Raw genomic sequence first — 23,014 nt, 5'->3', positions numbered from 1 at the left:
GTCGCCTATATATTTCTGGATAGCATTGTGCTGTATGTTTGTAACATTTTGTTCTGTTCAGACTCTGGAGTGCCTTTGACCTGCCATAAGACAAGTCAGGTGTAAAAGCATTATTGGAAATTGGCATTGTTATTTTGTTAAATTTGATTCATTAATATGTTAAGTACTTTGAAATTTCCCCCCTACCCATGGGTGGGAGGCGGTTAATATCCCAACAATCGGAATGCAGGTACATAGACTGCCAGCACCGGAATCCCGACACCTGTCAGAATTCCGGCGCCGACATCCCGACGCTAAGTACTGGGGTTAGGGGGAGGTTTAGGGTTAGGCACTAAGCGGGAGGGTTAGGTTTAGGGTGCGGGGAGTGGAGAGGTTAGGTTTAGACACCAGGGAGTGGGGAGGTTAGGTTTAGGCACCGGGGAGGTTTAGGTGTAGGGAGAGGGGGTGGGATAGGATACTGATAGTCAGGAGCCTGAGCATTGGCATCCGGTACCCAAAGCCCTATGGGTAGGTAGCTTACTGCTCCTCAGCAATCCTTGAGCTATAATTCCCAGCTTGCTGTTTGCTGTAAAGTTTGTTGAAGGCATAATACATTTATAGTAGCATTTGTTCCACTTGAAGTCTCTAAGTAACCCTTACTAGTGCCTAGAGGATGTGAAATTTTATTATAGAAGTGTTCACTGTTTGGCTTTAAAAATACAGCCTGATGCTCAGCCTATTCCTCTTCTTCTGCTTTCAGAACTATGAATAGGCTTACACAGCTGGAGAGACTGGATCTCGGAAGTAATGAATTCACAGAAGTGGTGAGTAGTGTAAAATCTCCCTGCCCTGTAACCAAGCCGATGTCTAGTAGCGGCACACCAGGTCATCTCTTCCTCAGGGGCAATCTTGTCAACCAGAAAGTGCATTGAGGGCTAATATAAGGCTGTAAGACTAAGTTAGAGCTGCTTTTGTTCTTATGCACACACTCTATTGCAATAAAGCAGCGTTTTTCAACCACTGTGCCGCGAGCGGTTGCCAAGTGTGCCGCGGTGGTCAGCTCAGCGCACGTGTACTGTAGTGTGTTTTTGTCCTGAGGAGGTCAATGTAGTGTGTTTTATTTCTATGGAGGCCAATGTAGTGTGTTTTATTTCTATGGAGGCCAATGTAGTGTGTTTTATTTCTATGGAGGCCAATGTAGTGTGTTTTATTTCTATGGAGGCCAATATAGTGTGTATTTTTTTTTTATGTGGGAGCCCATATGTGTGTTTTTTCATTGGTCACGCACATTGCATCGCCAGATAGTGTGCCTTGGCAATTTTAAAATCTTGTTTAGGGTGCCTCGAGTTGAAAATCACTGCATAAAGGTTTAATATTACTATTTTGGGCTACACAATGCAGTGTTGTAGCTGTAATATAAATTTTTTTTTTTTTGTGCTATCCGTTTTTAATGTACTGAATTTGAAATTAAAGGGTCTATTTACTAAGCTGTGTCAGGAGATAAAGGGAACGGTGATAAGGTACCAGCTAATCAGCTCCTAACTGCCATTTTTCAAACACAGCCTGTGACATGGCAGTTAGGAGCTGATTGACTGGTACCTTATCACCATTCACTTTATCTCCTAACACAGCTTAGTAAATAGACCCCGAGATCTGTGTCTTGTCAATGATGTTTGCATGTGTGTCTCACTGCAGCTTTCTTAAAAGCAACGTCAACAAACACAGTCTCTGACTTCAAGGATGTTGATTGTAGTACTAAAATCGCCAATGGCAAAGCACTGCTAGCTATTACTGTTATGCTGGGCATACACTATACAGCTTTCTGTCACAGATCTGTCCAATCTGGCTGGTTGGAATGAAAACCTGGTAATGTATGGGAGCAAATGACAGTCGATCGTATGGTTTTAAACACTGAAAAGAGGATAAAAAAGAAAGTTCAAATTTGTTAAATTCGTGTTTTAACCAATTTGTCTGAACAACCATTTTTGGATATTTTCCATTACCAGGTTTTCACTCCATAAGCAGACAGTTAAAGATTAACTGATTTTGGCAAAGTATGCAAACAATATTTGTACGTAGTCTAAAAATACGGGGATGTCCCCTTCATTGGGTTTACAGATTGACCGTTTACTGTCCAGGGGAGAGATGCATCAAACCTTGGAGAGAGATAAAGTACCAACCAATCAGCTTCTAACTGTTATTTTAGAGGCTGTGTTTGAAAAATGACAGAACCTGATTGGTTTGTACTTTATCTCTCTCCACTTTGTGTCTGCAAGGTTTGACACATCTCCCCCCAATTCTTTGACGTCCCTTAACACTTGACAATATATATTTGTGTTTGGTACTAATAGCTTTTGCACATAGGGCACCGTGCGTTATTCTGATCATTACATGTTTCTCTTCTAGCCTGAAGTACTTGAACAACTAAGTGGTCTGAAGGAATTCTGGATGGATGGGAACAGATTGACATATATCCCAGGGGTATAGCTATATAATATATTTAATACAGTTTGCACATAGTATATGTATAATATTTGAACATAATTTAAACATCCTGATATGCTCCCTGCAGGTTTAAAGCCTGCTCTGAACTTCTAGCATTCACGCTAGCCTTTTTAGTAGGACCATTTTTTAAGCTGCATACACACACACACACACACACACACACACACACAACGATTTAGTAAATGAACGATTCTAGTAAACTATTTTCATTCGTTTTTTTCAAAGGAAAATGAATGAAAATAGTTTACTAAAATCGTTTTTACTAAATGTAATGAACGATTTTTTTGAACTACAAATGATTTTTGCATAGTCCCTTACTGAAAATCGTTGAGTTGGTGAGTCTGACTGATCTACAAACTACAAATGTGAACGCGCATGAACGATAATTGTTCATTGTTTTTAACTCAGAAAGTGAACGATTTTTTCAATGATTGAACAATAAACGATATCGTTATCGATAATCGTTCAAAAAATCGTTGTGTGTGTATGCACTTTTAGACTGAGAAATGCGCCCTGCCCTTATTTGAGAGTCCATGTGACCTCCGGACAAAACTCCTCATTGGAGGAGGTTTTACTTGTATCTCCTCCTTTCCTGTCTGGGGAGAGACTAGGCTGGCTTTGCCTGTTCCCCTTTTTATCTGCCCGCACACCCCCAACTGTCTGGAGGTTTGAGTGTTTAGATCAGACCTTACCAGCATGTGGGTAGCACAGCGTGCGGATCCAGCTCCAGGGCACCTGTTCAGCGGTTCCTGCCTCTGCCACATTGGTGCTGGTGTTACACAGTGATGGCTGTGTGCTCTGTGGTAGTGATCATGATAAATAAGTGACACAATGTTACACGGGGGACAGCTGACAGTCTGGCTCGGTAAGTATGTGTAGCGTTGCCATGTCAGCGAGGGAAGTCTGTGTCCTTCAAAACTAGATTGTGACCCCCTTAGGATTCACCCCTAAAAGGAAATCCTAACGTGAACACTAAACTTATATGAAATAAAGTCGGTAAAAGTGAAAACAACATTCTACCTTTTACCAAAGTAAAACAATAAGGAAGTGAATAATCTGCCGCTGTCTGGCACACAAAATAACATACACCGGTCACACTCTGATAGCTTATACACTGTTTTTTCCTTTCTTTTCTCTAGTTCCTTGGAAGCTTGAAGCAATTAACATACTTAGATCTTTCAAAGAACAACCTAGAAATGGTAGAAGACGGCATCTCGGGGTGTGAAAGCTTACAGGACCTGCTGCTGTCCAGCAATGCCGTGCAACAGTTACCGGAGTCTATCGGTTAGTGTTCAGAAAATGGATGTCATTTAGTTGGCCAGGTTCATTTCCAGGGGCACTTTGCTGCTTGATGTGCCCAACTGGTACAGTCCAGGCAGACAATCTGTACTCCATCCCTGATCATGATACAGTATGCGTATTAAACATTATGACCTAATTACAGTAGTATGTTTTTTAAGATTTACATCTTTTTCTTTTAGAAATATTAACTACCCCAATAACTAAAATACCCAAAAGTTAGACTATTGCAAGATAATTGCATTATGTACAGAACAGAATATGTTCTGTGATGCCGTTTTCTTTACTTTTTGAAAAATAGGAAAAATATTTTTTGAGGACTCTTTAAATTCTGGGTCTGTAAGTGGAAATTAGGGACAGCTGGTGGCAGCTGTGGGGGGGTCATTCGAGGCAATAAAACTTAAATGGGTGAAATGGTTAACCCCTGAGAATCACATCCTGGACACATTATATTATTCACATCAGCCCCTGTCCCAGTGCAGCTGACATTCTAAATTCCGGTGGGGCATTTTTTTAAATCTTGCCCTGCACAATGTAACCTTTTCAGTGTATGCACTGGACTCCGATATATATACTCTTAGTACAGTATGTATAGATGGCTGCCACTTGTAGTAACGGTAAAACTTACTGTATTTAATGTCCTCCTCTGACAATCGGTAGCAGAGCTGAAACTTATTTTGTAATTACATTCTGAGCTGTCACTTATGATCATTCCACAGTAGGATCATTAAATGTCACACTCCACTGCATATTGGTGAGCATTAATTATATACAGTAGCACTGATATTCTCTGGGCAATAGTCTGTATGACAAGAGTACTACGAATACAGGACTCTATGCTCTTCGCTCATAGAGCCGCTCACTCTCATCTTTTTTTAATCCAGGTGCACTGAAGAAAGTGACAACTCTGAAAGTGGACGAAAACCAGCTCATGTACTTACCAGACTCCATTGGAGGGTATGTTTTGAGCCCTAGAAATCTATTCTAGTCCCCGGGACATGATCTAATTTTGTAATGTAGAGCTGACATGAGTGTATATTGCAGTGTGTATCATTTTGCTGTGTAGAATGCATTGATTAGAGTTGGTTTTGTAGGATGAACTTTGAGATACAGATAATGGGCCTGATTCATCACGGATCGCAACTGCAACAGCGCACGCACATCGGCGGATGGTGCATACAACGCATGCATATGCACCGCAGTACGCATGCGTGAGTTGGCATTGCGATCGCACTGCCATCACCTACATAAATAAAAAGCCATCGCAGATCAAGGGACGGGACTTCAGCGTTTGGGGGTGGTGACGGGAGAGTGGTTGTAGAAATGCAGGCGTGCCTGTCTGTTTGAACGCCGTTTCCTGGGCGTGCATAAATTAGCCACTGCGACGGCATACGCAGCTTGAGTACTCACTGCGTGTGATGACAGTTGCAATTTCTGAGTAAGGTCAGACCTGCTGTAATTCTGCATAAGGGGCCGATGTTACTCAATGGTATTGATGAATACGCAGGTCTCCAAGGCCTTACGGATGTGCAAAAGTGGTAGTGGGCGTCTATGCTGGTGTATCAATTCCCTAGGGACTTGTGAAAATTGCAGCAATAACCTCTTAAACTGGGTACGCACTGATAGATATATCGCCCGTTTCAACGGGCGATATATCTATCTATAGTGCATCGCCGGGTGTGTACAGCGGATATGTCTGTGAACTACTTTGTTCACAGACATATACGATCTGCTATGCAGCACAGCAGATGGCCGATATATCGGTCATCTGCTGGTGTGTACGGGGGACCCGCCGATTGCCCGTACACATGCTGCTGCACCCGGCGGTGATTGACAGCTCAACTGGGCAGGCGATTTACATGTCCGCCCATTTGAGCTGTCAAGTCCGGCATATCGGGCAGATGAATTGGTAAGTGTGTATACACTTACCAATCGTCGGGTTGGTTCGGACGATCCGTCGACCTAGTGTGTACCCAGCTTAAGGCTTCCTTTTCATGAGTATTGATTCAGACTAAAAATGGTGGTGTATTGTATGTAGGCAAAAGATTTACTTTCAAGCCAAAACTCATCTTTCTTTACTTATGTTGAAATTGACATTTAATATTATGAGGTGTCTGTTCTTTAGATTGTTAGCTATCATATGTAAACCTAACTACCAAAGTAAACCCTGGTGTAATGTGAACTGTGGAATGGATACCATCTTTGTTTGTTGTCTTACAAGTCTGATAGAGTTCCATTCTTCCACAAGGAAATTAGACAATGATTTGTTAATAGTGGAAAATGCTCCTCAGAGATGTTTGATATGATGGTGGTGTGGAACTCTGAGGGAGATGACAGCCATGGTTCAGTATGATGCATCTGCAGGATTAGCAGTCTTCATCACTGTCGCTCCTGCCTAATGTGCCCTAAAAATGATCCCCAATATAAAGCCCCCTCCTATATAGACATGGAAGACAGAACATTGGGTAAATGGGCTTAATCAGGATTGACATACATGGCACAAAGAACAATGTTCATTTCATAATTAACTTGGGGACCACTCCTGTGGGGAAGCACCTGCTTAATATTATTTTTATCCCTGTCTGTATATTTATCTGTGAGTACTGTATACATACGTTCCTGGTAATGTGAAGCCTGTAGCTGCTTTCCTCATTGATGTACACACTGCCAAATGCTGAGATCACCCTCTCGGCCAGACGATTCTGCTGGTGTCTGCAGTGGGGCTTATAGCTATCAGTGAGATTTTCCTTGAACACTAAATATAAGCTATATTCATCTACAATATTCTAATCATGTGAAAGCTTTGTAGAAGTTTTTATGTTTTGCTATTTGAATGTCAACATCCTTCCTCTAGGCTTGTTTCTCTTGAAGAGCTGGATTGCAGTTTCAACGAGATTGAAGCTTTACCACCTTCTATTGGGCAATTTTCTCAGATACGGACATTTGCTGCTGATCATAACTTCTTAACACAGCTTCCCCCAGAGGTACAGCGGTTCTCCCATTCATAGCGTGATGTGTGGGTTGTTTTAAAATCCATTACAGTAAAATTGTAAGCGAACAAGTAAACAGTGGAGGCTAAATTGTTTCACTTCCAGCTTCTCTTTACTATTTTCCTAGTTAACTGAGATTTTTGGTCAGGATCCTTAGTCTACCACAACTGGTACCAGATTTGATGATGTTTGCAGATTGGCAATTTCATACCAGTCCAACATGAACATAAAGGGTTTGAATTTTACATCCCTACGTAGCACTTTACAGACAAACACATAAATAGGTGTGTGTTAATCTATAAAGGACAATTGATGTTCTATACTCAGTAATGATTCTTTATAAAGTTACCGCAAGGATATATTCAAGAGGGAGCGAATACTTCTGTTGGTATAAATTGCTTCTCTTAGATGGAGATTTTTCAAAGCTTGGAGAGAGAGAAAGTGTAGAGAGGTAAAGTACCACCCAATCAGCATCTAACTGTGATTTTACAGGCTGTGTTTAAAAAATGACAGGAGCTGATTGGTTGGTACTTTATCTCTCCGCTGTAAGCTTTGATAGATCTTCCTCTTAGTTTGTGACCTACTTTCAGCAAGTGGTTTGAGGAAGGAGCAGATAGTTCTTGATGTCCAATGCTGATTGCATGTTTGTAATGTGCAGTGAAAAGACACTGCTTAAAACTTTATTTCCGTTTGACATCAAAACAGTTGTAGTTTACCAGAGCTGTAGTACATCGACATTTAATAAAGGACAAGCAAAATTGATAAGAAAGAGTGTGTTGGTAAATTAAAAAAATAGAGTTTTTTTCCGCTGCTAAGAGCACCCCCCCTCCCTCTATTAATATAAAATAAAAATCATTGTTGTCTTCCCCTTGAATATTCAGGAGGAGTGAACCACAGTATCTGATCCATTGTTTTGAGAATATTTTGTAGTCCTTAATTCTTTTACTTATTCAGTTACTGGAAAAATATATCTTACAGAATCTATGTAGTGTCTACGTTTGTTAACTCCATACTTTAGGAGACTACTTCCCTCCTACTTCAAATGCGCACATACTTCTAAAACTTATTTTGCCAAGCAGAGCTTTGCTTTCTGCTTCAGATCTTAAATTACAGTAACCTACATTATGGGGCATGTCCATCAGCTCCTGCTGGAAAACCACTTGCCCCTGACTACTATGGAAAGTCTCACCATCTGCAGACAGACCCGTCATAAAGACCTCATCAGTCACATAAAATCCCCACACAGCAATTATGATGAGTTTTCTAAGAGTCAAATACTTACCCAGTATAAAATTGGGTATTTTTCCAGCTCAGACCTTTTAAATCCCCATAGAGGACCATGGCGGTGTAAAACACAAGCTTCCGATGCTATTTTACTTGTGATTTGGAATTTTTCCATTTTAGCTGCCAAGGAATTTAGAAAAGTTTGTTGGAAGTGTGTTCCTGCCATGAAGGATTACGTATAAATTCCAGTCTCAATGAATGTTATCAGCAAAAAGATGAGTGGGAGGAAGTAATAGTTTATTTTCATATTCACTTGTGTTATAAGGCCATCTCCACATGACCTTGTTTGCTTGGGATGAAGGCAGAAGGTTACAGCGATGATAAGTGGCCCAGCAAACCAATTAGTGTGTACATTTAATTTCACATTTCATCTTGACCGATCAAGCCACAGATAAAGTACATAACCTCATAACGTTAAGAACATTGTGAAACAAGTTGGAGGGAAAGCTGCTGTTGGCAGTGTATAGTGTTCTGCGGACTCTCTACAAAGGTTGTGTTTGTCTTTTCAGCAATGTAAGGGGACACAAACATACCCTTAGGGGAACAATGTCACATACACTCTTACTACTAAAATCTCAAAGGGAAAATACTGCTGGTTTATAAGTAGCATCTGTGACCATTTTACGTTTTATAAAAACCTAATGAATCATGTACATATTGCATTTGACAAAACCAGGCTGCACTGCAGGTGAGGCAGATATAAAATGTGCAGAGAGATTTAGATTTGAGACGAGTGAAACCTTGCTCAGGTCTAAATTAAAATGTTGCATGCAAAAGCAGACGGCTATTTATCCTGCATGCATGCAAAAAAAAAAAAAATGTTTGCACCTCTTGCAGTGCAACATGGGGTCTACAGGTCTAAAGTTTTTTTTTTTTTTGCTTTACTCCCAAGTCAGAATCAAAGCCATTATGCATTGTGCTCCATGATCCACTATGGTGTACATTTATTATCTAGACTGGGAGCTCCCATGTTGTTGTTTTCTTCATAAATGTAAATGGAAATGTAATGTCATGAAACAGTGCAATGTGAAAAAATGTAGAATTTTATTTTTTCTTCTCTTATGGAGCCATAGTGAACAAACCAAATGTTATACAAGGGAGAACTTTATGTGGCTCTGACAGGAGGGAGCAGCCCTCTCCATTCAAACTGTACTGGGGAAGGAGAGCGGCTGTGTTGATCAGGCAGTCAGTGAGAGCTGAGAGGGGAGGAAGGACATTTAAGCCTGTTATATAGTTCATTACAACCTGTAATATGGGTGATACATAGGGTTTTTAAGTATGATACAGTAGCACAGCCTGTGTGCTTTACAATGTTTCACACGGGTTGGGTATGGGCTCCTGGCTGTCTGGATGCCGGCTGCCAGAATACCGACAGCGGCATCCCGACAGTCACAATCCCGGCAGTGAGAGGTACTAACCCTACCCTAACCCTCCCTCCCCGATGCCTGAACCTAATCTCCCCCCCTAGTGCTTAGAAGTAGACGTAACCTCCCCACACACTAAACCTAACCCTCCCCTCCTTAGTGCCTAAACCTAACCCTCCCCTAACCCCCGATACTTACTTCGGGATGCCATTGGTTGAGATTTCGACGCCAGTATTTAGACCATCTGCCGGGATGCTGACTACATCCCGTTTCGCAAACACATTTCTTTTTCTTTTTTTTTTTTTTGTATAGATTGGAAACTGGAAAAACGCCACCGTTTTGTTCCTGCATTCTAACAAATTGGAGTCTCTCCCAGAGGAGATGGGAGACATGCAGAAGCTCAAGGTCATTAATTTGAGTGACAACAAGTGAGTAATGCACAAATATTGGGGTATTTGGGTTACAGATTCTTAATCCGTGACACAAGTGGATGTGTAAATTCTTATTTTTGTGACTTTCTATGACCTCCCGTACATATAACGCAACCTCCGACAGTGAGGACACATCTTCACAGATATTTGAGACTAAGATGAACTATTTAAAATGTTGGTTTTGGAAAAATGTCCCTTCTGCAGTGCTTGCATGTTGCCAGGCCAGCTGCACAGTAGTGACTTGAGTTCTCCCTGTGATACAGTAGGTGCATCTGGGAGCCCCTCACCCTGCCTCTCAGTGATTCTCCTGCCTTCTCACAGCTAAGTAGAAGATCTGGGCCATGAAAGAGATGCTGTTACTCTCGGACATCCTGGAAGTGCCAAAATAACCACTGTGCAGCTTTCAATTTATATCCCAGGAGCAGAGTCAATGTTCCTGTACTACCATGTATATGGATTCATATCTTGCTGGCTCTTTAGCAGATGCCCGATATTAATCTGAACAATATCCATGAAGATGATTGCTGCTGTCCTATATGTGGTCACTTTACTATCACACTGTCCCCAGTAAGGATGAAAGAGATCAAGCTGTCCGGTCAGATCACCGTTCAGTTTGGCTTCATGGATAAATTGGTCACTGGTTCCGGTTCTCGGACACAGTACCAGGATTGCCCAGTTTACGGAGCCCATAGTTCATTGCATGAAAAATAAAGTTTGTAATGTGTCGACAATGTATGCAAACCTTTTTACATTTATGTATAATTGTGTGGACAGATTTAATTTACTGTGTGCATCTGAGTGTGTATGAATGACGCATCCATTTATTTATTTTTGTCTGTCTTAAAGCTTTAAGGCACTTAAAGTACCAGTAGGGATTTGCTGTACTGGAGCTAGTAATTGCTAAACCTATAGGATCTGAGTAATTTCCTTGATCCATAAACCACATGTGCTGTTGTGATGATGTTAGTATGGTGTGACAGCCACACTTCATCTGCAAACCTTAATTTTTGTGTTTCTACAGACTGAAGAACCTGCCCTTTACATTCACAAGACTGCAGCAGCTCACGGCAATGTGGCTGTCAGATAATCAGGTGGGGATACACTTTCCTGGAAGTGACCTTTTGCCTACTGGGCTTTCTCTACGGTTCTCTGTCATTCCAGGGTCTCCTAATTGAACTGTAGCTGAATGACAGGATTAGATGAGAGAGAGCTGTGTATGCTGATGGCAGTAGATTGCTTGGGAATGTATTAAATGCAGTGATCGTAGGTGGTTATGCATTTATGAATATCAGAACACAAGTGTTCATTTGTTCGCAATACTTTGTGTTCTAGTAATTTGCTGAAACTTTTTCTTCCAAGTACATTAGTTCAAAAAGTCTCTGGAATCTCCAATTCACCAGTTTTTCTGAGTGAAGCCTTATGTGCAAATGGCACCAGAGAAAGGTTATGTGCTACAGTACCTGGAAGCTCAGATCCATGCTGTCTTTTGATTGCTAGTTGGCCTTGGGGAGGGGACCATGAACAATACAGATAAGTTACCTGGCCATAAAAGTGCCACATTCAAAGTTTATGAAGAGGGAATTTAATTCCGCTCAATGTGTTGGTAGTCATTGCCACGATGCCCGACTGCACGCATATTAGTTACAGGTAGCCCTGGCACTACAAGTTTTCCTGTGCGCCTCTTGATGCGTTTTGCTGTTACAGAACTGCACATTGCCTCCATTGTGTTCGATTGAATTCCCCTTGAATGGGTAAATTAATGCCCAAGGGGGCTTGTGTGTAGCGGGCCCACCACCTCAAGGAAGCCCTACCATCTCCAGCAAGTGGGTCTCCCCACCTACGCCATCTTTCCAGTTATATTTTAAAAGTTGGTGCATGCACACGATAAAGCAAAATGGCACAGTGACAGAGCTTTTTATCTCAATACGCAGCACTGACATTTCAAAGATATCAGTGGAAAGATGGCTCCGCTTTGCCAACACCAGTTAGGTAAACTCTGGGTGCAGGGTGTGCAGTTGGGGGGGCTCAGGGGCCCCTGTTCACTGCACACCTACACCCATTATAGATGTGCCTATGTGCCTATGCCCCAATGTACATAATCCCAGTTAAATGTAGGTAACCTGTATCAGGCAACCCTTCAAAATCGATTTAATTGTAATTTCTATAATCGGTAGATCTAGTTTGCATTGGATCTGTTAGTGCTGGAAAAATGGGAAGATTCCAGAGGATCCCTAACAATGAGAAGAAAATAATGTGTAGGGGTAGAAGGAATAACTTCTCTCACGGCCTAATAGTAAATATATCTAATATTGCCATTCTAACACCTTAAAAGTACAATTAATTGTAAACTTAGCCAAGCTCTGTAAGAACTAGTATAAGCATGAATAATACAGTGAGGCTTATTCTGAGTTGGACAGATCTCTGTGCACAGACACAAACGGTGGGTTTTTGCATACAGCGCAAAGTGATGAAGTTTTACGTATTTCCATCCTATTCTGTGTCATATGGAACTCTGCTACATTGGTCATTGCGGTGCAGTCAACAATGCGAGTGCACGGAACCGCCCTGACTTACTGTCATGGGCGTGTATGAAAAGCTCCATGTGAATGGTGTGTACGGGAAAGGAAGCCGGTTTCTAACGTGTATCTTGCACCTAGCATGGGGCTGGTGCAAGTGCCGATACTAATGACAAACTACGTGGCGGCCGGTGTAATACCAATGTGCTGCGCAGCTTCCCACACAACACCTGCACAGATTCTGGCATTGGCATAAAGTAGTAAATCTTCCACGACTGCTCGCACCTACAGACACTTTGTTAAGCCCCTCAGAATCCGCCCCTGTATGTGGAGAGTGCAATACTGATTTGTTTTTTGTATTTTTTTTTTTTATAAAGAATAGAGATCATGAAATATTTTAACAATGTCTGTAATATGTTTTAATAAATGTTCCCCTTTATATTTGTCTTGGTGCCTTGATTGCAGTCATACTGCAGACTGAAATAGTATTGCAATAATGCGTACATTGTCATGTGCTGGCATTTACTGAATGTGTTTTGTTTTCAGTCTAAGCCACTCATACCGCTGCAGAAAGAGACTGACCAGGATACACAGAAAACCGTCTTAACCAACTATATGTTCCCGCAGCAGCCAAGGACTGATGACCGTAAGGAGAATGTCTGTTTTCTTCTTACAGGAGAGAGGCTGTGGCATTGCTTGGTGTGGTGGGCAATATAGTTGATGCTTATTTTTTACTTCACATTGCCCAAGAGTGAAGTGACCATATTTTGAGTGTGCTTGGATGTAAGAGAAGAGAAGGGCAGGTGTTGGAATCAATAGTGACCCTCCTTGACCTCAGGCTTGTGACGTGGTGGATTGTTGCTATTAGATAAAGGGGTGTCCTGTTAGGATATCATAGTGCTATTGGCTAGCATTTATGCTTTACAGTATTAGGACTTTGGTTTAATTCTGACCAGGGTCGTGACTGCATGGAGTTTGTGTGTTCTCTCAAAATGTATTGCAAACTCCAGTAATGTGCCTTAATAACAGTATCTGATTAAATAAAATATTAATGAGTATTTCTGTATGAATGAGGAGGAGTTAGACTTAAAGAGGATATAACTGATTATACAGCTACGTGAGTCTGTGGTGTTGGTTAGAAGAGGACAGTCATGATAGTGAAAGTCCATGGGAGGAAGTTAAAGTTGGGTTTTGTCGGCCTACGGATGGTACTGACCTACAGCACTGCTGATTATTTTCCTAGGAGAGAAGTGTAAATATAAGGGGTAACCACCATTGCTGATCCCTGTCATGTGTAAACCAATAATAGAACCAGGTTGCCTATTTTTTGCTGCACCATTGTTTTACAGAATACAAATGAGCTGCAATGGGAACTTTTAAGTCATACAAGGGAGAAGATCTCTCTCCTTTAATTGCCAGGTCTAGATTTGTTCTTGTTCTGTTAGGAGGACGTACTGTACTCACAAACTGCTGCACTTACTTCATGTTGAACTCGTCCTGGCATTATGCTTTGTTCTGGGATAACAATCTGCTGCTTTAGATCTCCCTGTTACTGGAGGATGGAATGTTAGATGTTTAACTTGCAGATTAGTCGTTCCTTTGCAGATGGGCAGCAGGGAATGGGGACTTTTGTTTCCCTGCTTTGGTTTTTGCCCAGTGTAGGTGCATATTTTTCACTGATTACCTTTATATATTAATTTTCTTTTATTGTTTTATTTGTTATAAAGATTTAGAAACATGTTTTCCAATTTATTAATTTTTTTTGCCGGCGCCATAATAAAACTTCTAATTTATTCCATGTTTCTGTTTCCTGGGGGATGATGGATATGCTGGAGTCAATGAGTGAGAGAGAGGAGCCTGGGCACTTTTAAACTTGACGCTGAAAGTTGTATGACCTTAATGCCGCCTATTTTTTTTTTCTCGCACCAGACAAGCCAACTGTTGGGTCAAGGCGCTGCTGGGACAGTCTTGGCGATAAATTTGAAAAAGCCTTTTATTTTTGGTATCTCTCTGAAGCCGCCTTGGGGTGCGGCTTCCCGTGGGCTATCCCTCACTTGGCAAGGGAGTATGTATAAGGTGCCTGTTTGACCGCAAAGCCCTCCTTATGTTGGACCCAGGGGGAGGAGTTCCTATAAGCTCCTCCTCTTTTGCCTTGAATACTAAGGGATATCCTGCCATAAAAAGGCCTTCCCTCCTGATACTCTTGCTGGCTTTTTGCTGCTAAGGTAGCTGCTTCTGGTGTGATTGCTGGGGAAACCTCCTCAAACGCTTCGGGCTCAGGAGAATTATTCTTCTTTTTTCCTTATGTTTAGTGTTTGGAGGGGGGAGGGGTGCTGATTGAATACTTGTGAGTTGTTTCTGTGTGTGGTTCCCTTGTCCCCTACTATGGTTATTATGGGGTCTATGTACTAAGCCTTGGTGCTAATTGATAAAGTACAAGCCAATCAGCTCCTATCACTTTACAGCCTGTGTTTGAAAAATGACTGGAGCTGATTGATTGATACTTTATCTCTCACAATTTTATCTCTCTTCAGGGCTTAGTACATAGAACCCTTTGTCTGGTAAGGGGAATGCTCCCAAGGCTAACTGGGAGAAGGTGGTAGCCAAAATGTTTGCCTGCACTAAATACCAGGCTAAGTTTCCAACCACCAAGTTTGACTCCGGGTACTGTTTGTACAGCTTGTGAGACAGAGGTCCAAGCTCCGTCATCCCCTACCATATATTGTTCTGACACAGATCTTAATGATATGTCGTTCACATTGTATAGTGTGTATGCCAGATCCGTCGTCTTTCGTATCGTGCCATCTATTATGCTGCATAGCAGATGGGACGATTTAATAAACGATGCAGTGTAGTTATATACAGCATGTAGCGATACATGTTACCCTCTTACCTCAGATTGTGCAATGTGTACGTCGTGCGCAATGTATCGTTACATTGGTCGCTGGGTTGGACCATCATGGTGTGCATCCAGCTGGCATATGATTCCCTTGAAGGTGGGATATGTCCAGCAGGGAGAGGGTTTACCACTTGGTTCAGGGGTTGATGCAGGTCTTATCCTCTAAAGAGAGGTGTTTGGGTGCAGCCTCTGCCAGAAGAGACTGTTGTCAGCTCCTCTCCACCCAGGTGAGGTCCCTGCTTCAGAAGTTTCCTCTGGGGAGGACGAAGACTGGAAAGATTCAGATCAGGATCTGTCTTCAGTGGCATCTGTCTTCAGATGATCTCGGTAATATTCAGGGTGTGGATGCCTTAATTAAGGCTGTTAGATGCTTTAATTTCAGGATGATTCTGTTCTGTCTAAATAGAAAAAGAACTGACATTGAGTTTTCCTACTCTACTAGCCCTAAGAGGCTTGGGCTCATCCTAACAGGAGATTTAAACTTGCTTGGAGATTTCAGGTTTTCTACTTCAGGTTCCATAGGGTTCCACAGGATACCTTGGGGTATAGGCGATGACGGCAGACATCCAGGCACCACAGAGTTAAAAACTTCTCCATCCTCCCAGGATGCTCTGGAGTCCCTCTCCTATACCCGCCCCCGAGCCTCAGGCACACAGTTTTCGTCGGTGCCTGGCTGAAGTCGGATGCACCGTACAGAGTGGGGGTCTTGGTCTGCAGGCCCCTGAAGTTCTTCAATGCAGCTGTGGCTGCACATCTAACGATCAGACAACACGGACAGTCTGTACTGTCGTCGCTCCTACACCCCGCTGGTACCAGAACACCGGTACTGATCCGGGGATGCTGGTGGGTGACTGGGGTCACATCTAGCAGTGGCCCCGGTTGCCTGGACTGTGGCCGGATTTACGGGGGTTCAGGTAAGCGGCAAGGTCCCGTGGTGGGTCCCAGCCGAATAGCACAGTGCTTAGTTCCCAGGCAGGGGGCTCCCTGGGGACTGGCTGCAGTGTGACACCAGGCTACTGATCCCTGCGCTTTCCACTACCCCCTGGGACTGAGGACTGGACAGAAACAGTAAATGTCCAGCGTCCCAGGGGTTAAATGCATGCCAGGGGAGCGCGCCTCCCCCGCTGCACACCTCTCCACAAGGTGGTTAGGCATCTGCATGCGCTCCGCCCCCGGACCAGCCCTCCCTCTGCTCCTCGGTGGCCAACATACATGTGGCAAACTCTGCTGGAAGCTGTTAACGCGGGCATCGTGGTCTGGGTCCCTCTGCATACCTCTCCTCCGGTGCAAGGTCAGTGTATGCAGCGCTGTTTCCTACCAGGCTACGTCAGGTTAGTTGATGAAGCGCAGATAATGCAGGGTTTTCAATATTCTGCATTGTACGTGACTTTGGGCTAGCGCTGCTGTCTGTTACTTTCACATACTGTCAGCTATTTTCCCTATCCCTTTTTTTTTTTTTCTTCTCTGCTAACAAGCCTGTGCGGTGTTGCAAGGGGGATTTATACCTCACTATACAACTTGTTGTGAAGTGCGGTGGTCACATACAGCTCCGGGTCACACACTCAGTATGTCTGACAGTGAGCACGATTTCCCCATTCCGCCTAAGTGTACTGTATGCAAGGTACCATTGGCAGAGGGTGATGGTAACTCTGATGGATTATGTAAGGCGTGCCTGCGGTTGGCATGGCCGATTTCTGTCACTACACTTGTGCAGGAGCTACCATGGGCTTGTTTTGCTACGGCACTTACTATCCTGGTGGGCTGGTTAACGACAACCCCTGCGTGTCCCCAGATGGGGGTCTTACAGCAGTCTATGGTGTTGTCCCCTATGCAGGGGTTTCCTAAACAGTTAATGGTACCTCAGAGTTTCCCGTTGTCGCCCCCTCAGGTCATCCATGAACCTGAGTGGGCTAATTCACTGTCTACCTAAGTACAACAGCTGTCAGAGGTGTTACAGGGCGATTCGTCTGTGCGGGCGCAGAAGCGTCAGCTGCAACCTCCTCAAGATCAGGATGCTGTGACAGATGATGGCTCATACGTGCAGTGCGTACGGCCTTGGTTATTGAGGATGACTCTCCTCCTGTAGCTAAATCAAAATATGCCTTTTTCAAGGATATTAAAAGTGATGCTACGGTGTTTCCCCTATCTGATCAGCTAGTGGATCATTTAGAGGAGGCGTGGAAAACGCAGGGTAAGCGTTACCAGCCCCCGCAGGAGGCGTGTCCAGACCGGCTTTGGCCGTGTGCTGGGTGGCAAGAACTATGGAGCACTGGGCTGATACCTTGGAGGCATCCCTGGACCCAGACTCGTCACCTAAACAGGTGGAGTTGGTGGGTAATTTAAGGGACTCAGCTACAGTCAGGTCCATAAATATTGGGACATTGACAGAATATTCATATTTTGTCCTCTATTCACCACCACAATGGCTTTGAAATGAAACAAACAAGATGTGATTTAACTGCAGACTTTCAGATTTAATTTGAGGGTAATTACATCCAAATCAGGTGAACGGTGTAGGAATTACAACAGTTTCTATAAGTGCCTCCCACTTTTTAAGGGGCCAAAAGTAATGGGACAAACTAAACAATCCTAAATCTAACTTTCACTTTTTAATACCTTGTTGCAAATCCTTTGCAGGCAATTACAGCCTGAAGTCTGGAACGCATAGACATCACCAGATGCTGGGTTTCATCCCTGGTGATGCTCTGCCAGGCCTCTACTGCAAATGTGTTCAGTTCCTGCTTGTTCTTGGGGCATTTTCCCTTCAGTTTTGTCTTCATCAAGTGAAATGCATGCTCAATCGGATTCAGGTCAGGGGATTGACTTGGCCATTGCATAACATTCCACTTTTTAGCCTTAAAAAACTCTTTGGTTGCTTTTGCAGTATGCTTCAGTTCATTGCCCATCTGCACTGTGAAGCGCCGTCCAATGAGTTCTGAAGCATTTGACTGAATATGAGCATATAATATTGCCCAAAACACTTCAGAATTCATTCTGCTGCTTTTGTCAGCAGTCACATCATCAATAAATACAAGGGAACCAGTTCCATTGGCAGCCATACATGCCCACGCCATGACACTACCACCACCATGCTTCACTGATGAGGTGGTATGTTTTGGATCATGAGCAGTTCATTTCCTTCTCTTCTCTTCCCATCACTCTAGTACAAGTTGATCTTTGTCTCATCTGTCAATAGGATGTTGTTCCAGAATTGCAATGGCTTTTTTAGATGTTGTTTGGCAAACTCTAATCTGGTCTTCCTGTTTTTGTGGCTCACCAATGTTTTGCATCTTGTGGTGAACCCTCTATATTCACTCTTGTGAAGTCTTCTCTTGATTGTTGACTTTGATACATATACATCTACCTCCTGGAGAGTGTTCTTGATTTGGTCAACTGTTGTGAAGGGGTTTTTCTTAACCAGGGAAATAATTCTTTTGTCATCCACCACAGTTGTTTTCCGTGGTCCTCCAGGTCTTTTGGTGTTGCTGAGCTCTCCGGTGCGTTCTTTCTTTTTAAGAATGTTCCAAACAGTTGATTTGGCCACACCTAATGTTTTTGCTATCTTTCTGATGGGTTTGTTTTGATTTTTCAGCCTAATGATGGCTTGCTTCACTGATAGTGACAGCTCTTTGGATCTCATATTGAGAGTCGACAGCAACTGATTCCAAATGCAAATGTCACACCTAGAATCAACTCCAGACCTTTTACCTGCTTAATTGATAATGAAATAACGAGGGAATAGCCCACACCTGTCCATGAAATAGCTTTTGAGTTGATGGTCCCATTACTTTTGGCCCCTTAAAAAGTGGGAGGCACATATTGAAACTGTTGTAATTCCTACACCGTTCACCTGATTTGGATGTAATTACCCTTAAATTAAATCTGAAAGTCTGCAGTTAAAGCACATCTTGTTTGTTTCATTTCAAAACCATTGTGGTGGTGAATAGAGGCCAAAATCTGAAAATTCTGTCAATGTCCCAATATTTATGGACCTGACGGTACCTACATTAATGAGGCAGCTTTAGATATGGGCATCATGGTGTCCAAGATCTCCTCGGCAGCAGTGGCGGCTCGTCGTATCCTGTGGCTGCGTTCTTGGAAGGCGGATGCTGATTCCAAAAAGGGTTTGGAGGGGTTACCCTTCAATGGAGAAGTGCTGTTTGGCCCTGATCTAGACAAAATTGTGGCTAAGTCTGCGTGTCTGTCTTCCACTACTGTCCCATCAGGAGCGGGATCTTCGTCCTTTCGGCCCTACAGAACGCAGAACAGACCCAGGGTACAGTCCTTTCCTAGGAGGACTGCCGCCAAGAAACCTGCAAAGCCCAGGAAGCAGACCTGGAGTACCAGACGTCCCACTCCCAAGTCTGATGACAAACCTTCGGCCTGACGGGATGGGCCTCTCTTTGGGGGACCTCAAAGTGGCAGGCCAACTTCTGAAATTCGCCCAAAGCTGGTGTCTGACCACTTCAGACACATGGGTCAGAGAAGTGGTCTCTCAGGGGTATGCCCTGTCCTTTCCGCACGAGGCCTCCCAGACGGTTTTTCACCACGGGCCTTCCGTTCAATCAGGACAAGGCCCGGGAACTCAAGAAGGTAATGCACTCGATGCTCCAGAATGGAGTTATAGTGCCAGTTCCTTTGTCTCAGAAGGGATTGGGGTTTTACTCCAATCTTTTTCTGGTGCAGAAACCCAATGGGTCCTACCGGCCAATACTCATATCCCTCATCAAATTTCTGAGGGTTCCTCGGTTCAGGATGGAGACCCTGCATTCCATTATTTTAGCAATGGAACCTGGGGATTTCATGGTGTCGCTGGATATTCAGGATGCTTACCTGCATATCCCTATTGTCCCAGCACACCAGTGCTTTCTCAGATTTGCAGTGGTCAAGGACCACTTCCAGTTTCAGGCTCTGACCTTCGGTCTGGCTACAGCACCTTGGGTGTTCACCAAAGTTATGGCCGTCATGGCAGCCCACCTTCGGTTGCAGGGAGTCCACCTGTTACCTTATCTGGTCGATCTCCTGTTACTGGCGGAGTCCTCAGAGAAACTTCAGCGCCATCTGCAACTAACAGTTTCTGTATTGCAGTCTCTCGGCTGGCTGATAAATTAGAAGAAGTCCTCCCTGGTACCTTCATAGAGGATGCTCCATCTAGGAGCTCTGTTGGATTCCCAACATCAGAGGATCTTTGTGACGGGAGAAAAGATCTCTGCGTTACAGGCGAAGATCCGTCTTTGCCTGCAGAGTCGCCGGGTGTCTATTCACTCAGTAATGAGGTTACTGGGATCCATGGTATCCATATTCGACATGGTGGAGTTTGCCCAGTTTCACTCGAGACCTCTGCAGCAGCTGATCCTCTCCAGATGGAATGGGTCGCCCCAAAGGATAAAGACAAAGACTATGGTGCTTTCCCTGGAGGTGCGATTATCTCTGGCCTGGTGACTACAGACTGCTCACCTGAACAAGGAAGCGCCCCTTTTGGATCGCAGACTGGGCCCTTCTGACGACGGATGCCAGTCTCCGGGGCTGGGGATAGGTGATGGGTCCACACTTCTTTCAGGGAAGGTGGACATCGGTAGCAGCTGCTCTTCCAATAAAGATATTGGAACTGCGGGCAGTATTCAAGGCTCTCCAGCAAGCAAAACAGGTCCTGCAGGGAAAACCTGTGCAGGTACAGTCGGACAACGCCACCACGGTGGCATACATAAACCACCAAAGAGGTACTCGCAGTCAGGCGGCTCTAACAGAGGTATCCTGCATTCTAGTATGGGCGGAAAAGCATCTCACCGCAATATCAGCAGTGTTCATACAGGAGTTCTCAACTGGAAGCAGACTTTCTCAGCAGTCAAGACGTGCATCCAGGAGATTGGTCTCTTCACCAGGAGGTGTGTCAGCTACTGGTGAACAAGTGGGGCCTTCCAGTGATAGATCTCATGGCCTCACGACACACAACAAACTTCCGATGTTCGGGTCAAGAACAAGAGACGCAAAGTCTTGTCTAGTGGACGCTCTGGCAGTCAAGTGGACCTTCCAGTATGCGAACCTCTTCCCTCTGTTCTCCCTTCTTCCTCGAGTGATATGCAAATTCAAGCAAGAAGGCGGCACGCTACTGCTGATTGCTCCAGCGTGGCCCAGGTGGCACTGGTACACGGATCTTCAGAGTCTCTCAGTGGACACTCCGCTGTTGTTGCCTCAACGTCAGGACCTGCTGTCTCAGGGTCCTTGCCTTCATCTGGACCTGAGTCGGCTGTCTTTGACGGCGTGGCTATTGAGACTGCCCTCTTGAGGTCCAGAGGTTTCTCCAGCCCGGTGGTCAACACCATGCTGAGAGCTCAGAAGCCTTCATCTGCCAACATCTACCAAAGAGTGTGGCGGGCTTTCTGCCAGTGGTGTCGCCCTAGAGGTTATGCTCCTCAGGTGTTCAGATTGTCCAGGGTTCTGGCCTTCCTACAGGCGGTTTTAGACCAGGGTCTTCGCCTAGCTTCTCTGAAGGTACAGCTGTCTGCACTTTCAGTGTGGTTTCATTGTAGGATTGCTATGCTTCCTGATGTCCGTACTTTTATGCAAAGGGTGTTTCTTATTCAGCCTCCCTTTGTTCCACCTGTGGCACCATGGGATCTGGCTGTGGTCTTGAAGACTCTTCAAGGACGCCATTTGAACCACTGGGCTCAGTGGATTTGAAATGGCTAACCATTAAGACTGTATTCCTTCTGGCTATTGCTTCGGCCAGAAGGGTTTCAGAATTGGGAGCTCTCTCATGTAGACCTCCATTTCTAATTATTCATAGAAACAGGGCTGTGCTGCGCACTCATCCTGGGTTTCTTCCAAAGGTGGTATCTAGTTTCCGTATCAACAAGGAAATTATTGTACCATCGGACCTTTCGGTTGGTGAGGCTACCTTGGATGTGGTGCGGGCCTTGAAAATCTATGTAGACCGCACTTCTGTCTATAGGAAGTCAGACTCCTTGTCCTTTATGGCTTCCATAAAAGAGGTTGGCCTGCCACGAAACAAACATTGGCACGATGGATTCGACTGGCTATCTCTGGAGCTTTTGCTCACGAGGGCCTTCCTGTTCCATCTTCTGCTAAGGCTCATTCCACTAAGTCTGTGGGTCCTTCATGGGCAGCTCGATGTGGCGCCTCAGCTGTTCAGCTTTGCAAGGCAGCCACGTGGTCATCTGTCCATACTTTCGTACGGTATTATGCTTTTGATACCTACGCCTCTCGGGATGCTTCCTTCGGGCGACGGATTCTCCTCTCAGCACAGGAGCGTCCCCATCCTTGAAGGATACTGCTTTGGGACATCCCCAAGGTATCCTGTGGATACCCTATGGAACCTGAAGTAGAAAATAAGAGATATGGTAAGAACTTACCCTTGTTATCTCTATTTCTACAAGGTCCATAGGGTTCCACAGGACTCCCGTCCTGTCGCACCTGTACTGCAGATGGGCTGTGGTTCTGGTCACCGGTTTTTCCGTCTCCCTCTGGTGAGAATGTGATTCTTGTGTGTTCCAGACTTTCTTCTCTCTCTTTATCCTCCTCCGGCCTATGGCTTGTGACGAAACTGAGTGCCTAAGGCTCAGGGGCGGGGTATAGGAGAGGGACCCCAGTGCATCCTGGGAGGATGGAGGTTTTTAACTCTGTGGTGCCTGGATGTCTGCCGTCATCGCCTATACCCCAAGGTATCCTGTGGAACCCTATGGACCTCGTAGAAATAGAGATAACAAGGGTAAGTTCTTACCATATC

General features: G+C 44.3%; 1 protein-coding gene across 3 annotated transcripts in view; it reads left to right on the top strand.

Moving 5' to 3' along the window:
- The window catches only part of ERBIN (erbb2 interacting protein), a 239,454-nt gene that overhangs the window by 173,797 nt on the left and 42,643 nt on the right, over positions 1 to 23,014 (top strand). For all 3 annotated transcript variants that reach the window (XM_088444049.1, XM_088444047.1, XM_088444048.1), the window contains exons 9-16: positions 740 to 803; positions 2,386 to 2,460; positions 3,624 to 3,768; positions 4,668 to 4,740; positions 6,638 to 6,767; positions 9,734 to 9,849; positions 10,874 to 10,943; positions 12,915 to 13,014. In XM_088444049.1, coding sequence (XP_088300175.1) covers positions 740 to 803; positions 2,386 to 2,460; positions 3,624 to 3,768; positions 4,668 to 4,740; positions 6,638 to 6,767; positions 9,734 to 9,849; positions 10,874 to 10,943; positions 12,915 to 13,014 — 773 coding nt within the window. The remainder of the gene's footprint in view (positions 1 to 739; positions 804 to 2,385; positions 2,461 to 3,623; positions 3,769 to 4,667; positions 4,741 to 6,637; positions 6,768 to 9,733; positions 9,850 to 10,873; positions 10,944 to 12,914; positions 13,015 to 23,014) is intronic.

The sequence above is a fragment of the Taudactylus pleione genome, unplaced genomic scaffold, assembly GCF_031769625.1.
Source record: "Taudactylus pleione unplaced genomic scaffold, aTauple2 ptg000345l, whole genome shotgun sequence".
Taxonomy (NCBI): Eukaryota; Metazoa; Chordata; class Amphibia; order Anura; family Myobatrachidae; genus Taudactylus; species Taudactylus pleione.
The sequence above is the reverse complement of the archived record's forward strand: the minus strand, read 5'-3'. Positions and strand labels throughout refer to the sequence as shown.